Source organism: Amphiprion ocellaris, chromosome 3, assembly GCF_022539595.1.
Source record: "Amphiprion ocellaris isolate individual 3 ecotype Okinawa chromosome 3, ASM2253959v1, whole genome shotgun sequence".
Taxonomy (NCBI): domain Eukaryota; kingdom Metazoa; phylum Chordata; class Actinopteri; family Pomacentridae; genus Amphiprion; species Amphiprion ocellaris.
The window spans coordinates 26,326,758-26,349,301 of NC_072768.1; the positions used below are offsets into that span (position 1 = coordinate 26,326,758).

Consider the following 22,544-nt stretch of genomic DNA (forward strand, 5'->3'; position numbering starts at 1 on the left):
AGATCTTCATTTTGTGCATATTGATGATGAAAGGGGCTTTTAAAATTCCTCTAAAGATGTTATAATTGAGATATAAATTAGTTCACTAATTTTACATGGTAGATGAGCTGATTTAAGTGATAGTCATCAATAGTGGACAGTAGTGACTGTCAGATCTGTTAATATGGAATAAATGGGAAACACAAAAAACCTGCAAGGATTTCTTAGTTATCTCTTCTTCTTTTTTCTCTCTCTATAAAGGATCTCTAGATCTTAAATTTCTTGTCTTGAAGATACATAAAAAAAGACATTTATTCTGAATAATCCACTAAGTCTGATGTGATTTTATTGAATTAAATTTTATTCTAAGGTCTGTGTACTGGATACAGTGCTACAGTTTTTGTGAGTGTTGTATATTAGAAAAAAATAAAACAAAAAAAAAAAAACTATCAATGCCTGCTCCACTGTTTCGATCTATGAACATGAAAAAGGTTTCATTTTTCCTCAAGACACACAAGACTGAAATCACAAACATTAAGAAATGCTGCATATATGAAAACACATACAAAAATGAAAAACACATCTAAGAAGAAACACACTTCTCCTTTTTCTATGTGTCTTTTTATATACATCTCGTATTTGGAGTGAGTTTCCTCTTGGTGTTTGTGATTTGACGCTTGCATGTCCTTTGGGGATATTGTATGTTCTCAGTGTTTGTGAAATGCAGCCTTCGAGTTTCCACATCACACCTGTGTAAATTATGTTATCTTGGACAAGGATTGGCTTCCAAAGTTGTTGTGATGCGACAAATCCGTCAAGCCTCAGATTTTTCCAAGATGAACTTAGAAAAAAAAAAAACCTCAAAAGAGAAGTAACATTCACCAAAATGTATTTTCAAGTGGAGGAACTGTCATTTCTATATGGAGTTTTAGAGAGCTTAAGTTGAGCTTAACGCATCTATAGACCAAAGGTACATGTACATGACGATTGAAAAGTTTGGGGTCACTTAGAAATGTCCTCACTTTTGAAAGAAAAACATTTTTTTTTAAATGAAGATAACATTAAATGAATCCAAAATACAGTCTAGACATTGTTAATGTGGTAAATGACTATTCTAGCTGTAAACAGCAGATGTTTAATGGAATATCTCCATAGAGGTACAGAGGAACATTTCCAGCAACCATCACTCCTGTGTTCTAATGCTACATTGTGTTAGCTAATAATGTTGAAAGGCTAATTGATGTTTAAAAAAGCCTTGTGCAATTATGTTAGCACATGAATAAAAGTGTGAGTTTTCATGGAAAACAAGAAATTGTCTGGGTGACCCCAAACTTTTGAACGGTAGTGTACATGCATGTGTGTTCTGTAATTTAGAGTGACTGTCATGGTCGTTCACACATTCTGGGCATTAATCTGCTAGAGATATTAGTGAGCTCCAGCAAGGATGTGGAGAGATAAGGTCTGGCTCACAGTCAGGGTTCCACTTAATTCCAAAAGAGTTGAGGTCAGAACTCTCGGTATGACGGTCAGGTTCTCCAAAAATCTTAAATCTAATCTAAACTATATAGAGGTGTCATTGTGTGGGGAGGTAATGAAATATGAAACTAATGTTCAGTTTGACTTGGAGCGCAAACACAGTGAAATAAAAACAGATGCTGTAAACACTGGTGCTTTAAAAACACTTTTAATAGTGACACTCAGATAAGACACCTGAACAAAACAGGTGCACAATAAGACAATAGAAATATACTTCTTCATATAGGTTTTTGCCCATGAGTTTTTGGCCTTTTTGAACTGCACTGACACAAACTGGTTCGGACAGTTGAAACAAGCGCCAGGGTGTTGCACACAGTCGATCAGAAGCTTACACTGAATTTACAGGTCAAACTATTTTCTCAACAACAACAAGCAGACTAGTGAGTGGATGCACAGCAACAATGAGATGCTTCGCTTGCTCACTTCTGGTCAGGTTAAGCACATTAATCAGATGAAAAACAGATCCACGCTCTCTCCTCTTAAAAAGTCTGGACTTTTTCAGTTTGTTGGCAAGATTTTGATCGATGTAGGATATGATGCACAACAGGCAGTATGACCATATCACTCTACAGTTCAATATTCTTTACAACAGTAAATCTCACAATGAACAGAGATGACAGCAGATTTACAACTGCATCAGCATGTAATCACGTTTCCAAAAATTATTCCCCAATGAAGTTTTGTGGTTTTTGCATGGACCTATGTAAAATGTATAGAACCTGCAAACCTGTTTCAGTGATATTTTTATGTTACAGTCGACAACCACCATAGAAATGAGTTATGTGTTGTATCTTTTACCACCTAAAGCCACCAACCTCAAGTAGCGGTGAGGACATTTCCACTTGCAGAAGGTGCAGCAGTACAGCAACATTTCATTAGCTCAGACTTGTAAGAGTTTGTCTGAAGATCTGACAATCAAACATTAAGCTAATAAATACAGTTTGTTTCATTGTTCTGATTGAAAACTCAACCGTACTGCCAGGTAAAACACTAATGGCTGATTCTGCACATCCTTGTATTACATTTTGCAACACTTATGAGACTTAAATGTGAATGTTAAATATATGTTACCCTATGTGTGCATTGCTGCAAAAGCATGGTAACTTTGAAAAGTATATTAAAGGATTCCTCTGTATCACTAAAATGTGGAGCAAATTTCTATACATTTCATCATCAAGTTACAGTAACACTCAATGGTACTGGAAGCCTAAAAGCTTAAGATATAAATGTTTCAAATCAAATACCCAGGTCAAACTAATGTGGAAAGAGAAATGGTAGGAAGAACTATTATCTGACTTTCAGGAAACTCCAGTTGGCTTTCCACTGCAGGAACTTTATGGCAGATACTACGTGGTTTGAGGTTTCTCTGAGTTTACCCGATCAACTTTATTTGCTCCAAGTTTAAGCTACAACTCTTTGAAATTGAGCCACCAAAAAAAAAAAAAACAACAACAACAAAAAAACAAGTTCCTGCAGTGGAAAACAGCCTTACTTAAACAAGTACTTTATAGAATCAAGATAACTTGTTGATTCCTACACAGCTGATAATCTGACTACATTTATTTTTTGGCCTATTTGACTCTACTATAATCTCAGCCCTCAGAAGTTAACTGGACAATATAGAGTTGAACAATGAGCAGCGACAAAGACCCAGAGGCTGATAAAACAAAGATTTGGGCAAGTTTTAGCTATTAAAACACATGTTGAAGTTTGACAAAGACATGCCAACAGAAAGTTTGGCACTTGATGCATACTGTGTACATAGAATTCTCCAATATATATGCAAGGGAACATAAAGGTAAAGGGGTTGATAGCTAAAGCTGGATATATCTCCAAAAAACTACATGTCAGGACTACAGGGTCGGTGAAGATTCTGCATGAGAATTAGAAAAAGTGATTGGCTTTGTGTTTTAGGAGAAAATCCAGCTTACAGGGCCCCAAGCATGGTGATGTTGATCAGACATTTGAGCTGTCTAAAATGTCTGTCCATAGGAAGTTATCTTAAAAACTGCCATTCATAACATTTACGACAGATATTTGTGGTCCCCTCACAATGAAGCCTAATTATCTCACTACTGTCTTCTATCAACGCAACTAGAAGGTCAACAAGAAATATCAAAAACATAGGAGCAGATTTTCATAAAAGTTCCCTGTCACACTCTGACATTTCACTTAACTCTTACATTTTGACGACTGCATGACTTTTACCCTTTCATCAGTTTCAGTTAAGGGCAAGGTAAAGACTGAAAAATAGTATTAAAATAGCATTAGTAATAGTCATAATATTGTCTGTCACCCAGTCCTCCAACCTAAACAACAATATGACCTCCAAAAATAGCCTGTAGAAGTGTATTCTGATCTGCCACATTGATTAAAGTTTGATTTAAGTTTTACCCATTAAAGCTTCTTTGTTAAGGTTGGAGAAACATTATAGTCAGGATTAACAGAAACAAACATTGAACAGTTGGTCAACATTTGTTTCAAGCAAGAATGGAGTGACTAATCTATAATTATCCACCACAATCTCCTCTGTAGAAGGTTCTGAGCCGCTGTAACAATGTCAGACTACATTTGCTTTGTCATTATTCGGACGACCACAAGTTGTCAAGGTTGGCTCTTAGGAAAATGTAATGTGTGACCAAAGCTGCTGTTTTATAGGTGAGGACAATCACTGTGGGTTGTAACAACTACTGCAGCATCCCGGGGATGCCAGTAGAACTATAAAGTATAAAGTAACAAATAACATTAGGTAACTTCACAATTTCAAGCTTTTTGTTAAGTAAAAATAAATTTCTTTTCTTGATTTCACTTCTGTTGCTGTCAAGAAATGGCAGCAAGGTTGCTCAGGGTTTGCAGGCTCAGAGCATCTTGAACATTAAGCTACAGCTGTACAGCTGTGGGTGACAACATAACAGAAAGGAGCTGGAATCGCTGAGCTCAACTGTACAAAATGACATCAATCAGAGTATGGCTGCATGTGAAGAGGGCGTGGCTTCCTGTCCTGCAGGTGAGAGAAGAGGACGAGGTTTATCTCAGCACCATCCAGAAAATCTGGTTCAGATGCCTCACCTCGACTTCCTGTTTGTCGTACATTCGGACTGGGGCGTGTATATTCTAACACATATGTACAGCAGTGCCTGGGCAATGAGCATGATGGGATATGTTACTACCTGAGTTTACTTCCTCACCTGATCAGGACCTTCAGATGTGACATGATATTACTTGCTGCACATGTACATACTTTTTACTGTTCCCACAGGGTAATCTGTTTAAAGAGGAAAAAAGAAAGTTTTTCAATTTCAAACTTCTGCATCATAAATCTGCCGGAAGCTGAAAAGTACTGAGAAAAAGATTCAATGTATTTCTGGTTTTGGTTCACAGGAGCAAAGGCACAAACAAAACAGCATAGTTTAATTTGTGTAAAGGATTTAGGCAGCCAAATTGTATAATTCTTATCTGTTTTCTGTTCGTACACAGATCACTTATAAGTCAAGGCAGACTTACCTCAATGGTTAATTAACAAAGCTTCGTAACAGCTACAACATTATATTTTTATTACTGTAACAACACTGCAGTACTGGAAAACTTTTGATTTCTGGCAAACAGCTGTAATTAACGTATGACAATGCCACCAAAAACTTGTAGCATGGTCATAATTTCATATGCTAATCTGTTTTATGGCAAACTTGCAGTGGACTTCTGGTTAACTTTGTGGAAAATTGAAGTGGGCTGTGGCCTATCCCTGCTAGCACAAGTTGTTCTTGTCTGTCAGAGTTTACTTGTACACTACTGTGCAAAAGTTTGGGGTCACTTAGAGATGTCTTTATTTTTGAAAGAAATGCATTTTTTTTCAGTGAAGATAACATTAAATGAATCAGAAATACAGTCTAGACATTGTTAATGTGATAAATGACTATTCTAGCTGTAAACAGATGATTTTTAATGGAATATCTCCATAGGGGTACAGAGGAACATTTCCAGCAACCATCACTCCTGTGTTCTAATGCTACATTGTGTTAGCTAATTGTATTGAAAGGCTAATTGATGATTAGAAAACCCTTGTGCAATTATGTTAGCACATGAATAAAAGTGTGAGTTTTCATGGAAAACAAGAAATTTCCTGGGTAAGCCCAAACTTTTGAACGGTAGTGTATATCATGACAGTCTTGATGTAATCATTCTCTAGTTCTTCTGAAAATATATAAAAATCTGCTCAGTGAAAAATATACATACAGCTAAAGCTAATATTTGGATAAAAGTCCCTTGGCCATTTTCATCTCAATTAGGTGCTTTTGGAGGCTGTCCACAAGTTTCTAGTTGTATCTTGGACCACTCGTACTGACAACCTTAATACAGGGAAACTAAATTACTTGCCTTTCTGACACAAACTTGTGTCTGCATCACAGTCCACAAATTCTTGATGGGCTTTAAGTGAGGACTTTGGGGAGACCAGTTTAAAACCTTAATTCTAGCCTGATTTAGACATATCCTTACCACTTCTGATGTGTAGTTGGGGCAATTGTCTTGTTGGAAGACCCACTTGCATCTAAGATCCAGCCTTCTGGCTGGCGAGTTTGAGTTTTTCTGAAGAATGTGGAGACAATCTTTCTTCTTCATTGTTATATTTACTTTGTGTAAAATACCATTTCCATTTGCACCAAATAGCCAAAGAGCAAAATACTATGACCACCATGCTTGACGGTAGGTTTGGTGCTCTTGGTGATGCAAAACACACTATTTTCAGCAGCTTCTAATTCATTGCAAATGTGCTTTTTGTTGATTCTTGGTTGACTCTTGACCATGATGACTACTTGTCTCTCAGCAGCAGGTAACAGCTTGTGTTTTCTTCCTGATCATAGCAGTGACACAACTGTATCATGCACTTCATATTTAGAAACAGCTGTTGCACAGATGATTCTGAGATCTGTAGCTGCTGTAAAATTAAAATTGCTTTCTACGTCACCAAAACTGGTAGATCAATTTGCAGTATGTATATTTTTGGCCGAGGAGATTTTGTTATATTTCCTGAAGATCAATAACACATTTTTGAAAATGCCAAAATGATGATTGTTTTCGTGAAAAAAAAGACACATGATTCCATCATAGAAAATTTAGAGTTACCGGAGTACTCAAGACTGCTCATGGTCATGCATATATAAAACTAGAAATACTATAAAAACTGCATAAAATTGATTATTTTTTGCAAAACAGGCAAACAGCGAACATTCTAGCAAACCTGCCTCATACACAAAAACCTTGCTGCTAATTTATGGCAACATTGCCAAAGGTTGCCCACAAATGTTTGCCAGAAACCATTGTTTCTGACACCACAAAGGTACTATTTTTGAAAAAGATTATCTTGCATGTTTGACACTAATGGCAAATTTCTTAACAGAAGGTAACAAGAAAGAACGTAAGTTGTAATGTCATGTGATTGAGTGAAGGGAAATTTACTGAAGTGGGAAATTGCATCAACATGGCTTGCTTGCTAGCATTAGCATTATTTCCTGTTGGTTGTCTGCTAACTTTATTTGACCACATTATGAAATTAATATTAACTCTGTAGGTCCAGCTTTTAGCTTTTTAGTTTAGATGTTACTATGAGTGACTAGAGAACAGCTTTTGGGTGATCACTTAACTCTTTCATCTAGCGGGTAACTCTTGTTGACTAAATATTAGCCTGTCCCAGTTACCAGGGATTACCATTTTCTTCCAGTAATTCTGACCAACCTTGTCCATTTGTGAGGAATGCAACAGCAGTTTTGCCCAGAAGAAATCTATTTCTCTTTATTCTCAGCAATCCTATTATAACATATTACAACATTGGTTAGCTTTTGTTCCAGCTTTGTGTGAAGTTGGTGAATTGCAGAACAGCATGACTAACTGTGATGGAAGATCCTGATCTGGCAGAGAGGATGGTAATCAAGTGTGTGAAAGGAGGTGTGACAAGTGTGTGTTTAGTCATCTTCCTCATCACTGTCTCTCATGCTGATGCCCTGCAGGCCGTCACCCGCCTTAACGGCCACTGTCGCTTCCTCCACTGTCAGCCTGTTGTAGATGGTCTCGTAGCTCTTGTTGTTCAGTGTGCCGTCCAGGACACCCTGCAGCCTGAAGTCACGGTAGGTTTTCTGTTGAGGTGGGAGTGTGGGGGATAGGTAAAAGGAGAAGGGAAAACAGAGAGCATCTTAGGAATGTAGTGAGCAAGAGGAGGCGGCTGCCATTCAGCGTTTGAAAGGACAAAAGCCGGAAGATTGAGGCTCAAGGACGTGCAGAGTCTTTTATGTGTTGGACCGGGAAGGCAGGCTGAGGTGTCTGAGGGGTTTTTACCTTCAGTCAGGAGCTATTATCATTCCTTGTCTCTTTGCTTTCAAGTTATCTCTGTACATTGGCAAACTATGAAAAGACAAAAGCAAAAGGAAGCAGCAGCGCACAGTTGAGCAGTTGCCACTTTCGTGTCGAGCTGCCCCTTCCAACTGCTGCTTTCAAGGACACTTTAGTGAGGTTTCATTTGTCTTTAGTTTTTCTGTCTTTTCTTCATTGTGAGGTCTGATTATTTTAAATTGAATAAGCCACAATTTAATAGATTTATTTATTTCAGTGTAGGCAGTCTTATGCTCATTCACTGCAGCTCTTCTCAAACAGTATAGAAAAGGAGACTTTGAATCAGGTAGGTAAAAGTAACCTGTCACTGAATGGCAAACACAAAATAGACTCAACATTAAAATAGGCTTTTTTAAATGTTTGACACAGAAGTTGTGGTGTCTGTTCAAGGTTTGACATTTGTTTACCTTCACAATCTTGATGAGTGTCTTCAGCTGGTATATGTGGAGCTGCAGGTCCAGTCTGTCAGTCAGCCAAACACACACCGCCTTCATACAGCCTGTGTACCATTGCTGTACAAAACAGAAAAAGACAGGCACACTTATTTGTAAGAAAAACAAAGGCAAGAAGTACAATTATTACCCAAACTGTGTATACATACAAAAATCTATCAGAGTTCACTAACACGGCTCTCACTTCAAATTTGACGTACCTATCTTATATAACCTATGGGGTTGCACAGCTACTCTGTATTGTGACGGGTTCAGTAACTCTTACCCTCAGTTTAGCTTCCAGATGAAGTGGTTTAAATAAACAGAATAAACTCTTTTTTATATATTGTATGCACTACCATTCAAAAGTTTGGGGTCATCCAGACAATTTCATGTTTTCCATGAAAACTCACACTTTTATTCATGTGCTAACATAACTGCACAAAGGTTTTCTAATCATCAATTAGCCTTTCAACACCATTAGCTAACACAATGTAGCATTAGAACACAGGAGTGATGGTTACTGGAAATGTTCCTCTGTACCCCTATGTAGATATTCCATAAAAAAATTGTAGTTTTCAGCTAGAATAGTCATTTACCACAATAACAATGCCTAGATTGTATTTCTGAATAATTTAATATTATCTTCATTGAAAAAAATGCTTTTCTTTAAAAAATAAAGACATTTCTAAGTGACCCCAAACTTTTGAATGGTAGTATATATATCCAGTTTATTTTACTGAAATTACATGTTTACTTATGTTTACTGAATCTTGTATAAATTTTTGTACTACTTTAAGCCATTACATGTTTGTATATATTCAGAGATGTTCAACATCCAGAAGTACAACATCAGTTACAGAGTGTAACTGAAGGATGAGGAGGATTCAGTGATTAATGAGTGTGGATTGTCAAAATAACATCTGAATGAATATAGCCCTGACAGTCTATATATGCGGAATCAGGAACAGAGCTGTTGTCATGTATTCCTTTCTCTGTTTTTTTTTTAATTTTTAAATCAGTGTTCTCTCTTTATTTCTGTAGTTTGAGAGGTACGGGTTTGGCCATCTGATTTATGTACAGTACCAGTCCTATTTGTCAGAGAACATTAAAATAAAACAGTTGGTTCATGTGAGTTTTCGAACAGACTGAAGGCTGCTGGAAACTGTCTGTCTTGACGGCCAGCTTTTAAGTCTGCCCCCCTGCTGCTGTCGCCTGCTCTCATCCACTTTTCAAGCGAGGTGTAGTTCACCTTGAATGAGCCTACTAACTTCATTATGTACTATAAAATGGGCTGGCAAAGCAAGATTAACTCTGTGCTAAAAGGGTGCTACTTTCAAGTGAGGGACAATGCTTAACTGTAATCCATCCTCTGTTCAAATGACATAGAGACTGTGACCACTGCATTAATTTCCTCAAGGCTAGATTTCTGTAACTCTCTGTACCTGAGTATTGGCCAGTCGTCTCTGCCTTGTTTGCAGATGCTGCAAGACTCCTAATGGGTGCAAATCAAATGCAAAGCGATACAACTGTTCTAGCATCCCAGCACTGGGTGCTTGGTAAATAAGGAACTAAATCTAAGGTTGCTTAATTTATTTATAAAAACCATGTGTGGGTTGGCTCCTGGGTGTGTCTCAGACCGTCGCTGTTCCTACTCAACCTCCAGGCCTCTTACATCCTCAGAACAGCTGCTGTTAACTGATCTACAGTCAAGGCTGGTGGGTGAAGGAGACAAGCCTTTGCAGTAGCAGAATCAGTTTTTGAATTTCCATTCTCAACAACAAAATGTTCCTCTTCCACTGACAATTTTACGAAAAAATCTAAAGACATACATCTTTTAAATGGCATTGATTGCTCTTAGGGTTCTTTATATTTTAGTTAGTGATGGGAAACGCTTAAAATGTCTAATCAGATTAATCACATGGTTGCTGTGGAGTAATTTTGATTAATCACGATTAAACATTAATCTATATTAATCACATTTCATTTTGCATGCGCAAACAGACTCAAGAAAGAAGAGAATATAATGCAATTAAGGTAGTCATTAACACTTTTAAAGGTTCATGTTAGAATCCCGACTAATGCATGTTTTGCGTTATTAATAATAATAATAGCTTTATTTCTATAGCGCTTTTCATACAAGAAAATGTAGGACAAAGTGCTTTACACTCAAAGATAAAAGATAATGTGGTACTTTAAGCTGGAAGTGCTTTGGTGAAAAGAAAACTCCTTCCTGCAGAGTGAGCATATTACTGAATGTTGGTTGACTGTTGTCTTGTTTTTTGTTGTATTCAAATTTCTCACCGAGAGGGTCAACATGCTGTTTAATAGGGCCTGACGGATATGGGTTTTTTGAGGCCAATGCCGATCCCAACATTTGGCAGAAAAAAATTCTGATAACTTATTTATCAGTCGATCAATTTTAAAAATACATAATGAATAAAATAAATTATTATTTGGTCCCTCAACACGTACAACAAAAGAGATATGAATTACAGGCAGAACATTTGACTGTTTTACAACACTTTGAAGTTTAGTATTTGTTTAACTTTACAATAGAGAGGAATTTTCAAGTACAAAAACATGCAACTAAGTATTAAAACCTCTGTGAAATTACAGAGTGAAGTTACCAGCAAAAAAAAATTCTTTATGCAGCCCTCTGATGCCCTTTAACGTTAATTCACATTTTCTCTACTCCATTATTTTCTTTGCCATGAAGTCATGACTCATATGAACCAAAGTAAAAACCAGAGACGCCTTTCTCAGATGTCAAAACATGTCATCTTTGACAGAGTTGCATTTTCAATATATAATGGTCACAAATAGTCCGACATTAATGTTACTCCATAACAACACACACAGTGAGTTGCTGTTACAGCCTGTGTGACTGTATTATAGTAGAGTGACATGACATCATGATGGTTGCTAAAGACAAACAGTAATGTGAATCATTTTAACTTTAACTTTTTCTCTTAACTGAAACAGAAGACATGTTGAGTCATTGTCAGTTCCACAACGTTGAACTTACCCATCAGCCCACTCCTGTAATGTTGCCTGGCTGTAGCTTACTCCTGTACGTTACTGAGAAGCCAGCAGTGAGGACTGAGGATTGAATGGAGTCAGAGCTCCGTGTATTGGACAAATGGTGCAAGGACATCATTATGCGTGACACCGACACTTAACAGCATTTTCTGTTTTATGAGAAATTAAGAATATATCTACAAAACTCCGGCCGATAATGATTATTTTGAAAAGGGTTGTAATCGGCCGATTTAATTGGCCGGCCGATAAATCAGTCGGGCCTTACTGTTTACCATCTTCCATTTCGAGTTGCTTGGCTCTGCCACTACCAATCAACTGCCCGTTTGCGCATGTGCAACGGCATGGGCGATGATAAGTCTGCTTGGACAAACTGCCCAAAATGCGTTGCCAGAGATGTTTCAGAGATTTTGAGTCATTCTGCACTGCAGATGTGTTAATTGCGTTAACATTTTTAATCAGATTAATTATGATGGTGGATTAATCCACGTTAATGTGGTAATTTTGACAGCCCTAATTTTAATATTCTATATTTACTTTAGGGCTACACAGTGGCTTGGTGGTTAGCACCTTCACCTTGCAGCTAGAAGATCCCCAGTTCTCGTCCCCACCTTCCCGGGATCTTTCTGCATGGAGTTTGCGTGTTCTCGCCGAGTATGTGTGGGTTTTCTCTGGGTACTCTGGTTTCCTCCCACAGTCCAAAAACATGCTGAGGTTAATCGGAAAATCGAAATTGCCAGTAGGTGTGAATGTGAGTGTGAGTGTTTGTCTCTATATGTAGCCCTGTAATAGACTGGTGACCTGTCCAGGTGTCCCCTGCCTTTACACTAAGTCAGCTGGGATAGACTCCAGCCTCCCTTGACCCTAATGAGGATTAAATGGTGTATAGATAATGGATGGATATTTACTTTAGAAATTGACCTTACAAGCTGCTATCTAGTTTTGTATTGTAGTTTATACTAGTTCATTATTGTGTGTACATTGATTTTACACAACCTCATCCTGCCTTGTTTTTCACACACCGTTTGTTGCTGCCTGACTGATAATGTGTACAGCACTTTGGTCAGCTCAGGCTGTTTTAAACAGGTTATATAATTGAACTTGATTGAATTTAATATACAGCTTTGGAGTCTACCAGCTAGAAGTAACTTTATCATCACTGAAAGATGGTCATTTACTTCATGTTAGTGTATGAAATAAGCAGTGGAACATAAATGTGTTCTAATTTGTATGTATAACACAACATGTACAAAAAAAACCAAGTACTAGGATTGCGTAACATTAACTACCTTCATTACATGAAGCAGCTGAAAAAAAACACAATTCCAGGGCTGTCATTTTAGTTTCAGTGTAGGTCCAACTGTCAGTAAAATTTTAAATGAAGTTGTTGTACTTCTAGAACTGAGCCTGTGAGTTTACACACATTCTTGCTGCAATAATCCTCAAGCCTGTTTTCAAAGTCAGATAACCACAAGCAAACATCATGAGAAGCATCTGTAAACTCGATGAAACACCTTGGTTCATTTGGCACTACAACGCAAGGCCAAAGGATGTGCGGCATCAAAACGGCAAAACTCAAAGAGGGTAAAACATTTACTTATTCAAAGACACCAATTTACTGGCAAACTCCTGAATACTGCACGTAGAGGGAAGAGTTCACGGCTCTGCTTTGAAGTTCAAAGGGAGAAAAAAAAATCAGGTTCCGTCTTTGTAATTTTCATCAAATGATCTTCCTTCACACCGTTTGCCACCAGGCCACAGCTGCCGGGAAATCAAATACACCTTTTCTCACCTGAAGAGCAATCCTCACTTAGAGCAGCATTCAAAACGCTGCTGGTAAAATGCACACATTGGGTGGCTTTATTCAGTCACCAGTTATACAAGAATGCTTGGGGAAATTGCTCTGACACTGTAATGACCTGTAATATTCAGATCTACTCTGAGAGAGTCGACAGACTTAATTTCCCACAATGACAAGAGCTGTAATTACCTTCCAATTTAAAAGAGAAAAACAGTCCAAAGGTTATTTCATGCACTTGACAAAAGCCAAAACAAGTCCACGATCATTGAGGGGTCATGCAAATATTTGATTCTCTCTATTGTGAGAGCAACCTTTGACCTATTTTATACTGGCTCCTAATTAGACCAAAGTAAGGAGGCAGTTCTTCACTTGGTCTAAGCAGTTTAGCCTCAAATTAAATGCTAGAAAATGTATGGTAACTTATGAACAGGGGTTCAAGTTCAATCACACTCCGTGATTTGATTTCTTCTCTGCCCATACTGAATAATACATTTGCTCTCTTCAAAATTCTTACCTTATAACTGAGAAGTCACCTGACCATCAGAAATACCATGTCTTTTCGTAAACTTCTTTGAAATGAATATAATGTACAACATTTCAGGAGTGGTCAAAGAAACAACTGGGATTGTGGGATCCCCCTAAAATGCCCCCCTCCCCGATGACCAAATTGAATCTCAAATAAAACCGATAAAATGAAACCTAAACCTCCTTTTTTTCATTGATGTCTTTTGTAATTGTGGGAATGTTTTTTAATTAACCTAATATTTTAAATAATAGTTATTTTGCATGGAACGTGTGACCCACAACCCTGTCAGCATAACCTTTTTAGCTGGTAGAAGAAGAAGAAAACAATGAATCACATGATACGCTGGAAATGACATCATCAAACAGTTTTCCAAAAGAATGGGTAGAGCAAAGGTATGTCCTCTCTTCTATTTTTCATATTTTCATAACATGAAACCTGTAATTCTTTATACTTTTTTCTTTACTGTTTTCTATCAGTAAATTTGTCCTCTTGGTGAGTAGTAACAGCCAGTTAAATATAATAATAATAATAATAATAATAATAATAATAATAATAATAATAATAATAATAATAATAATAATAATAATAATACTAATAATAATAATAAAATATTCTACGGCTTGAAAAAGCTAACATTATCATGGATTGGCAAGCCCTTTACTGTGATTAGAGTACGGTTAACAAACAACAAATACAGTCATGGATGAAAGTATTGGCACCCCTGGAATTATTCCAGAAAATACGCCATTTCTCCCAGAAATTGTTGCATTTACAAATGTTTTTGGTATATGCATCTTTATTTCCTTGATGTGCATTGGAAAAACACAAAAAGCAGAAGAGAAAAGCCAAAATTGACCTAGTTTTACACAAAACTCAAAAAATGGGCCAGACAAAATTGTTGGCACCCTTTTAAAACGCTGGGTAAATCATTTTATTTCAAGCATACAATGCTTGTTTAAACTCACCTGTGGCAAGTAACAGGTGCTGGCAATATAGAAATCACACCTGAAGCCAGTTAGAATGCATAAAAATCTACTCAACCCTTGGGTTTTGTGCCTATGTGTGTCACACCAAGCATGACATCCATAAACGCCCCCAACAAAGACTCCACATCCTCCGTAAGCTCCGTGCCCTCTCTGTCGCCCCACACCTCCTGTTACTATTGTACACCAGCATCATACAACCCATCTTTTTATACTGCTCTCCCTGCTACTTCAACATGCTCTCCATCTCCAACAGAAATAGACTCACTAAGATTACACACATGGCATCTAAAATTATTAATCTGCCCACCATGGACCTCTCCCACCTCAACAATAGAGCTGTGACACGCATGGCTTGGACAGTCAGCAGGGACCTGGACCATCCCCTCCACACTAACTTCTCCCTACTGCCCTCTGGCTGGAGGTACAGGACTCCTAGGTGGAAATGGGTGCACTTCAGCAAAAGCTTTGTCCCTTCCGCCATTGCTGCTCTTAATCACCCATAGTATGTTTCCCACCATTCTCTCACCAGCATGTGTGTTGTCCTACTGTCCTGTGTCTAACTGTTTATGATATGTGTATTTCTTACGTACCTGACAGTGCCTGTGACAATGAATATCCCCTTGGGGACAATAAAGGTCTATCTATCTATCTGTGGAGAAGAGAAAGAAGAGCCGAGAAGTGTCTGAGGACTTAAGCAGCAAAATTGTGAAAAAATATGAACAATCTCAAGATTACAAGACTATCTCCAGAGATCTTGAAGTTCCTTTGTCCACGGTGCGTAATATAATCAAGAAGTTTATAACCCATGGAACTGTGACTAATCTCTGTGGACGGAGACAGAAGAGAAAAATTGATGAAAGAATACAATGTGGAATAGTTTGAATGGTGGATAAACATCCTCAGTCAACTTCCACACAAATTCAGGCTGTCCTGCAGAACATACGTTTTAATCTGAGTGAGAAGAAGCGCTATGGCAGGAGATAGAGGAGAACCCCACTGCTGACAAAGAGACATAAAAAAGACAGACTGAAGGTTGCAAAAATGTACCTGAGTAAGCCTCAGTCCTTCTGGGACAACATTTTGTGGACAGATGAGACTAAGGTAGAGCTTTTTGGAAAAGCACGTCATTCTACTGTTTACAGAAAATGGAATGAGGCCTACAAAGAAAAGAACACAGTACCTTCAGTCAAACATGGTGGAGGTTCAAAGATGTTTTGGGATTGTTTTGTTGCCTCTAGCACTGGGTGCCTTGATGGTTTGCAAGAAATCATGAAATCTGGAGACTATCAAAATATTTTGGGCCGCAATGTAGGGCCTAGTGCCAGAAAGCTGGGTCTGCATCAGAGGTCTTGGGTGTTCCAGCAGGACAATGACCCGAAATATACCTCAAATAGCACCAAAAAATGGTTGGAGACAAAGCGCTGGAGAGTTCTGAAGTGGCCAGCAATGAGTCCGGATCTAAATCCCATTGAACACCTATGGAGAGATCTCAAAATTATTGTTGCAAGAAGGCACCCTTCAAATCTGAGAGACCTGGAGCAGTTTGCAAAAGAAGAGTGATCCAAAATTCCATTGGAGAGGTGTAAGAACCTTGTTGATGGTCATAGGAAGCGATTGGTTCCAGTTATTTGTTAGGATCCGGCTCTAGCCCCTGCCCTTCTTTCCCTTTTTCCTCTTTTTCCTCCTTTCTCCCCTGTCATGATTTGTTTCTGTGTTGACCTGTCTCTCTTTGGCTCCCTCTGTCTGTCTGTCACTTCTCCCTCATGTGTCTCTCTCTCTCCCTGTCTCTCACCCTCCTGCTTCACCTGCTTCACCTGCCTGCATTCTGTCTTGCTGATTGCTTCAATGAGTTCCAGCTGCAGCAATCAGTTCACACCATTCACCTGTTCTCCACCTCACCTCCACCTATTTAAGCTCTGCCCGTTCATTCACTCCCTGCCGGATCATCGACCCACATGCCCTCTGTTTTTGGACTCTGTTTTTGCACTCGACTTTTGGACTCTGTTTTCACCACCATTGGATTTCCCTCACCCTGGACTCAGTTCCTCTTTTAGGATTCCCGCTATCCCTGTTTTGATCCCCAGCCAGCAGCTCTAGTCTCGTCTCCGTTTCACCCCAGATTTCTTGAGCCAGCTTCCCTACCCCTTCTATTCAGTTCCCCCATGTTGTAAGTACCCCTCCTTTGCTTAGTTTTGTTTGTTCTAGTTTAGTGATCTTCAGTTCTCAAATTCATAGTGTTTGTTCGTAGTTTGGTTTAGTCTGTTTTCCCCTCGGTTATCAGTTTCCCCATTTTGTGAGTATCCCTCTTTAGCTTAGTTTTGTTAAGTCGGTTCAGTTTGTAGATTTCCGTTTTTATTCATGGAGTTAGTTGTTAGAGTTTATTAGTTTTGGTTTGGTTCTCCCCCCCCCCAGTTCAGTTCTGTGTTCCCGTATTGATTAGTTGTTTTGTAAAAATAAATCTCTTTCAGTTATTCATTTTGTCTGTCAGTTTCTGTGAGTCTGCGCTTGGGTTCCCCAGCTCCCCCCGCGTAACAGTATGATCCGGCCAGAAATGAACCCAGCAGACTCACAGACTGGCTCTGACCCGTCACCTACCTCCCCGCTGAGCAGGGTGGCTGTAACCGGCCAGGGTGAGTCGCTCAGTCCTGTTCGGTCCTGGTGCTTGAGCTCCCCCCTAGACATTTTCTTTACTTGTAAGGAATACAGTGTGTATTTCGACCTCCTGCTCGAGTTGTGGGGGGAGTGGAGGAAGGCTCAATGTCAGGAATTCAAGCAGGAATTGGTATCTTTGGGTCGTAGGGCGGCCTGCCAGATGCCATGGTTAATGAGCCATCTGCCGGACTATGTTCTTGAGTTTCTGAACACTCCCTTGCCTTTCGTAAACCTTCCTACCTTAGTCACACACCCTACCTGCATTCAGTCTGCCAGTCTGTCAGCTAGTCCGCCAGTTAGCACATCTTCCTCACCACCCAGCAAGCTCCCAGATCCTGCCCCCCAGCCGTCAGTTGAGCCACCTGTGAGGAAGCCTCGCCGCAGGAAGCGTGGCTCTAGAGGACGCCAGACCTCGCCGCTCCCCGGTGCACCGACCTCGCCGCTCCCAAGCGTCGCTGAGGTCCCGCCGCCGAGCGTCGCTGAGGTCCCTCCGCCGAGCTTCATTCTGGCCGTTTCCGAGGGGGTCGACGACGCCGCCTCACCCGTCTCCGTCTCCGAGGGGGTCGACGACGCCGCCTCACCCGTCTCCGTCTCCGAGGGGGTCGACGACGCCGCCTCACCCGTCTCCGTCTCCGAGGGGGTCGACGACGCCGCCTCACCCGTCTCCGAGGGGGTCGACGACGCCGCCTCACCCGTCTCCGAGGGGGTCGACGACGCCGCCTCACCCGTCTCCGAGGGGGTCGACGACGCCGCCTCACCCGTCTCCGAGGGGGTCGACGACGCCGCCTCACCCGTCTCCGAGGGGGTCGACGACGCCGCCTCACCCGTCTCCGAGGGGGTCGACGCTGTCGATGCCGCCTCACTCGCCTCCGTCTCCGAGGGGGTCGACGCTGTCGACGCCGCCTCACTCGCCTCCGTCTCCGAGGGGGTCGACGCTGTCGACGCCGCCTCACTCGCCTCCGTCTCCGAGGGGGTCGACGCTGTCGACGCCGCCTCACTCGCCTCCGTCTCCGAGGGGGTCGACGCTGTCGACGCCGCCTCACTCGCCTCAGTTTCCGAGGGGGTCGACGCTGTCGACGCCGCCTCACTCGCCTCCGTCTCCGAGGGGGTCGACGCTGTCGACGCCGCCTCACTCGCCTCCGTCTCCGAGGGGGTCGACGCTGTCGACGCCGCCTCACTCGCCTCCGTCTCCGAGGGGGTCGACGCTGTCGACGCCGCCTCACTCGCCTCCGTCTCCGAGGGGGTCGACGCTGTCGACGCCGCCTCACTCGCCTCCGTCTCCGAGCGGGTCGACGCTGTCGACGCCGCCTCCGCCTCAGTTCCCGAGCGGGTCGACGCCGCCTCCGCCTCAGTTCCCGAGCGGGTCGACGCCGCCTCCGCCTCAGTTCCCGAGCGGGTCGACGCCGCCTCCGCCGCCTCAGTTCCCGAGCGGGTCGACGCCGCCTCCGCCGCCTCAGTTCCCGAGCGGGTCGACGCTGTCGACGCCGCCTCAGTTCCCGAGCGGGTCGACGCTGTCGACGCCGCCTCAGTTCCCGAGCGGGTCGACGCTGTCGACGCCGCCTCAGTTCCCGAGCGGGTCGACGCTGTCGACGCCGCCTCAGTTCTCGAGCGGGTCGACGCTGTCGACGCCGCCTCAGTTCCCGAGCGGGTCGACGCTGTCGACTCCGCCTCAGTTCCCGAGCGGGTCGACGCTGTCGACTCCGCCTCAGTTCCCGAGCGGGTCGACGCTGTCGACTCCGTCTCAAAACAGCCCGGGTCAGCTGACCAATCCCCTGGCCGAGAGATTGTTGAGCCCGGGTCAGCTGACCAATCCCCTGGCCGAGAGACTGTAGAGCCCGGGTCAGCTGACCAATCCCCTGGCCGAGAGACTGTTGAGCCAGGGTCAGCTGACCAATCCCCGGGCCGAGAGACTGTTGAGCCCGTGTCAGCTGACAGCATCCCCGGCCCAGAGACTGTTGAGCCCATGTCAGCCAACGGATCCTCCAGTCAAGAGACTGTTCAGCCTCAGTCTGCTGACCAACCCTCCGGCCAAAAGTCTGTGCCAGTGTCCATTGATAAACCCCCTGCTTCTGAGTCTTCATCTGCAGTGGCCACCCCTGTTCCTGAGTCTCCGTCAGCAGTGGCCACCCCCGCTCCCGAGTCTCCGTCTGCAGTGGCCACCCCCGCTCCCGAGTCTCCGTCTGCAGTGGCCACCCCTGCTCCCGAGTCTCCGTCTGCAGTGGCCACCCCTGCTCCCGAGCCTCCGGAGGGGTCCTGCCTTCGTCGGTCCCCAGCCCGGCCTCCAGAGGGGTCCCGCCTTCGTCGGTCCCCAGCCCGGCCTCCAGAGGGGTTCCGCCTTCGTCTCGTCCGCCGCTGCCGGCCTCCCGAGGGTCCCCATCTCGTCCGCCGCTGCCGGCCTCCCAAGGGTCCCCGCCGCTGCCGGCCTCCAGAGGGTTCCCGTCTTGTCCGCCGCTGCCGGCCTCCCGAGGGTCCCGGTCTCGTCCGCCGCTGCCGGCCTCCCGAGGGTCCCCGTCTCGTCCGCCGCTGCCGGCCTCCCAAGGGTCCCCGCCACTGCCGGCCTCCCGAGGGTCCCCGTCTTGTCCGCCGCTGCCGGCCTCCCGAGGGTCCCCGTCTCGTCCGCCGCTGCCGGCCTCCCGAGGGTCCCCGTCTCGTCCGCCGTTGCCGGCCTCCCAAGGGTCCCCGCCGCTGCCGGCCTCCCGAGGGTCCCCGTCTTGTCCGCCGCTGCCGGCCTCCCGAGGGTCCCCGTCTCGTCCGCCGCTGCCGGCCTCCCGAGGGTCCCCGTCTCGTCCGCCGCTGCCGGCCTCCCGAGGGTCCCCGTCTCGTCCGCCGCTGCCGGCCTCCCGAGGGTCCCCGTCTCGTCCGCCGCTGCCAGCCTCCCGAGGGTCCCCGTCTCGTCCGCCGCTGGCCTCCCGAGGGGTTCCGCCTCCTCCGTCGTCGGCCTCCAGAGTGGTTTCGTTGCCGGCCTCCAGAGTGGTTCCGTGTCCTTCGTCGCCGGCCTCCAGACTGGTTTCGCCTCCTCTGTCGCCGGATTACAGAGTGGTTTCATCGCCGGCCTCCAGAGTGGTTCCGTGTCCTCCGTCGCCGGCCTCCAGAGTGGTTCCGTGTCCTCCATCGCCGGCCTCCAGAGTGGTTCCGTGTCCTCCGTCGCCGGCCTCCAGAGTGGTTCCGTGTCCTCCGTCGCCGGCCTCCAGATTGGTTCCATGTCCTCCGTCGCCGGCCTCCAGATTGGTTCCATGTCCTCCGTCGCCGGCCTCCAGAGTGGCTCCGCCGCCGGCCTCCAGAGTGGCTCCGCCGCCGGCCTCCAGAGTGGCTCCGCCGCCGGCCTCCAGAGTGGCTCCGCCGCCGGCCTCCAGAGTGGCTCCGTCGCCGGCCTCCAGAGTGGCTCCGTCGCCTCCGTCGCTGGCCTCCAGAGTGGCTCCGTTGCCGGCCTCCAGAGTGGCTCCATCGCCTCCGTCGCCGGCCTCCAGAGTGGCTCCGTCGCCTCTGTCGCCGGCCTCCCGAGTGGCTTCGCCGCCTCCCGAGTGGCTTCGCCGCCTCCGTCGCCGGCCTCCCGAGTGGCTTCGCCGCCTTCGTCGCCGGCCTCCAGAGTGGCACCCGGGCCGTCCTCCGGAACGGCCTCGTCTGCCCGCCCAGCACCCGGGCTGTCCTCCAGAACGGCCTCGTCTGCCCGTCCAGCACCCGGGCCGTCCTCCAGAACGGCCTCGTCTGCCCGTCCAGCACCCGGGCCGTCCTTCAGCTTTTGAATTTTTTGTTTTGTGTTTGACCAGCCTTTGAACTATTCTCTGGTCTGTTTTTGTTTTTGAACTTTGTTTTGCAGCCTCAGTGCTGCCCCAGACTGATCTGGACACTTTGTTTTGTCCCTCCGTCCTGACCCCCTCCGCCCACCCAACTCCTCTTGGACTTCCGTCTCTGTCCCTCCGTCCTGTTCCCCCTCCACCCACCCGACTCCTCTTGGATTTTTGTTTCTGTCCCTCCGTCCAGACCCCCTCCGCCCGCCCTGTGCTTCTTGGATTTTGTTTCTGGACCCCCTCCTCTTCAGTGACCAGCTCCTTGTTCGGTTTTTCGTGCGCCAGGAGGCGCACGTAGAGGGGGGGGTACTGTTAGGATCCGGCTCTAGCCCCTGCCCTTCTTTCCCTTTTTCCTCTTTTTCCTCCTTTCTCCCCTGTCATGATTTGTTTCTGTGTTGACCTGTCTCTCTTTGGCTCCCTCTGTCTGTCTGTCACTTCTCCCTCATGTGTCTCTCTCTCTCCCTGTCTCTCACCCTCCTGCTTCACCTGCTTCACCTGCCTGCATTCTGTCTTGCTGATTGCTTCAATGAGTTCCAGCTGCAGCAATCAGTTCACACCATTCACCTGTTCTCCACCTCACCTCCACCTATTTAAGCTCTGCCCGTTCATTCACTCCCTGCCGGATCATCGACCCACATGCCCTCTGTTTTTGGACTCTGTTTTTGCACTCGACTTTTGGACTCTGTTTTCACCACCATTGGATTTCCCTCACCCTGGACTCAGTTCCTCTTTTAGGATTCCCGCTATCCCTGTTTTGATCCCCAGCCAGCAGCTCTAGTCTCGTCTCCGTTTCACCCCAGATTTCTTGAGCCAGCTTCCCTACCCCTTCTATTCAGTTCCCCCATGTTGTAAGTACCCCTCCTTTGCTTAGTTTTGTTTGTTCTAGTTTAGTGATCTTCAGTTCTCAAATTCATAGTATTTGTTCGTAGTTTGGTTTAGTCTGTTTTCCCCTCGGTTATCAGTTTCCCCATTTTGTGAGTATCCCTCTTTAGCTTAGTTTTGTTAAGTCGGTTCAGTTTGTAGATTTCCGTTTTTATTCATGGAGTTAGTTGTTAGAGTTTATTAGTTTTGGTTTGGTTCTCCCCCCCCCCAGTTCAGTTCTGTGTTCCCGTATTGATTAGTTGTTTTGTAAAAATAAATCTCTTTCAGTTATTCATTTTGTCTGTCAGTTTCTGTGAGTCTGCGCTTGGGTTCCCCAGCTCCCCCCGCGTAACATTATTTCTTCCAAAGGGTGTGCAACCAAATATTGAGTTGAGGGTGCCAACAATTTTGTCTGACCCATTTTTTTGAGTTTTGTCTGAAATTATGTCAATTTTGGCTTTTTTCTTCTTCTTTTTTATGTTTTTCCAGTGCACATCAAGGAAATAAACGTGTGTACCAAAAATATTTGTAATTGCAACAATTTCTGGGAGAAATGGTGTATTT

At 44.2% G+C, this 22,544-nt stretch overlaps 1 protein-coding gene across 8 annotated transcripts in view; it reads right to left on the reverse strand.

Annotated features, from left to right (window-relative positions):
* Positions 1 to 1,644: 1,644 nt before the first annotated feature.
* Positions 1,645 to 22,544, reverse strand: part of cadps2 (Ca++-dependent secretion activator 2) — a 388,988-nt gene continuing 368,088 nt past the window's right edge. For all 8 annotated transcript variants that reach the window (XM_055006857.1, XM_055006836.1, XM_055006847.1 and 5 more), the window contains 2 exons: positions 8,304 to 8,408; positions 1,645 to 7,643 (listed from right to left, as the gene is read on the reverse strand). In XM_055006857.1, coding sequence (XP_054862832.1) covers positions 7,473 to 7,643; positions 8,304 to 8,408 — 276 coding nt within the window. In that variant the 3' untranslated portion in view covers positions 1,645 to 7,472. The remainder of the gene's footprint in view (positions 7,644 to 8,303; positions 8,409 to 22,544) is intronic.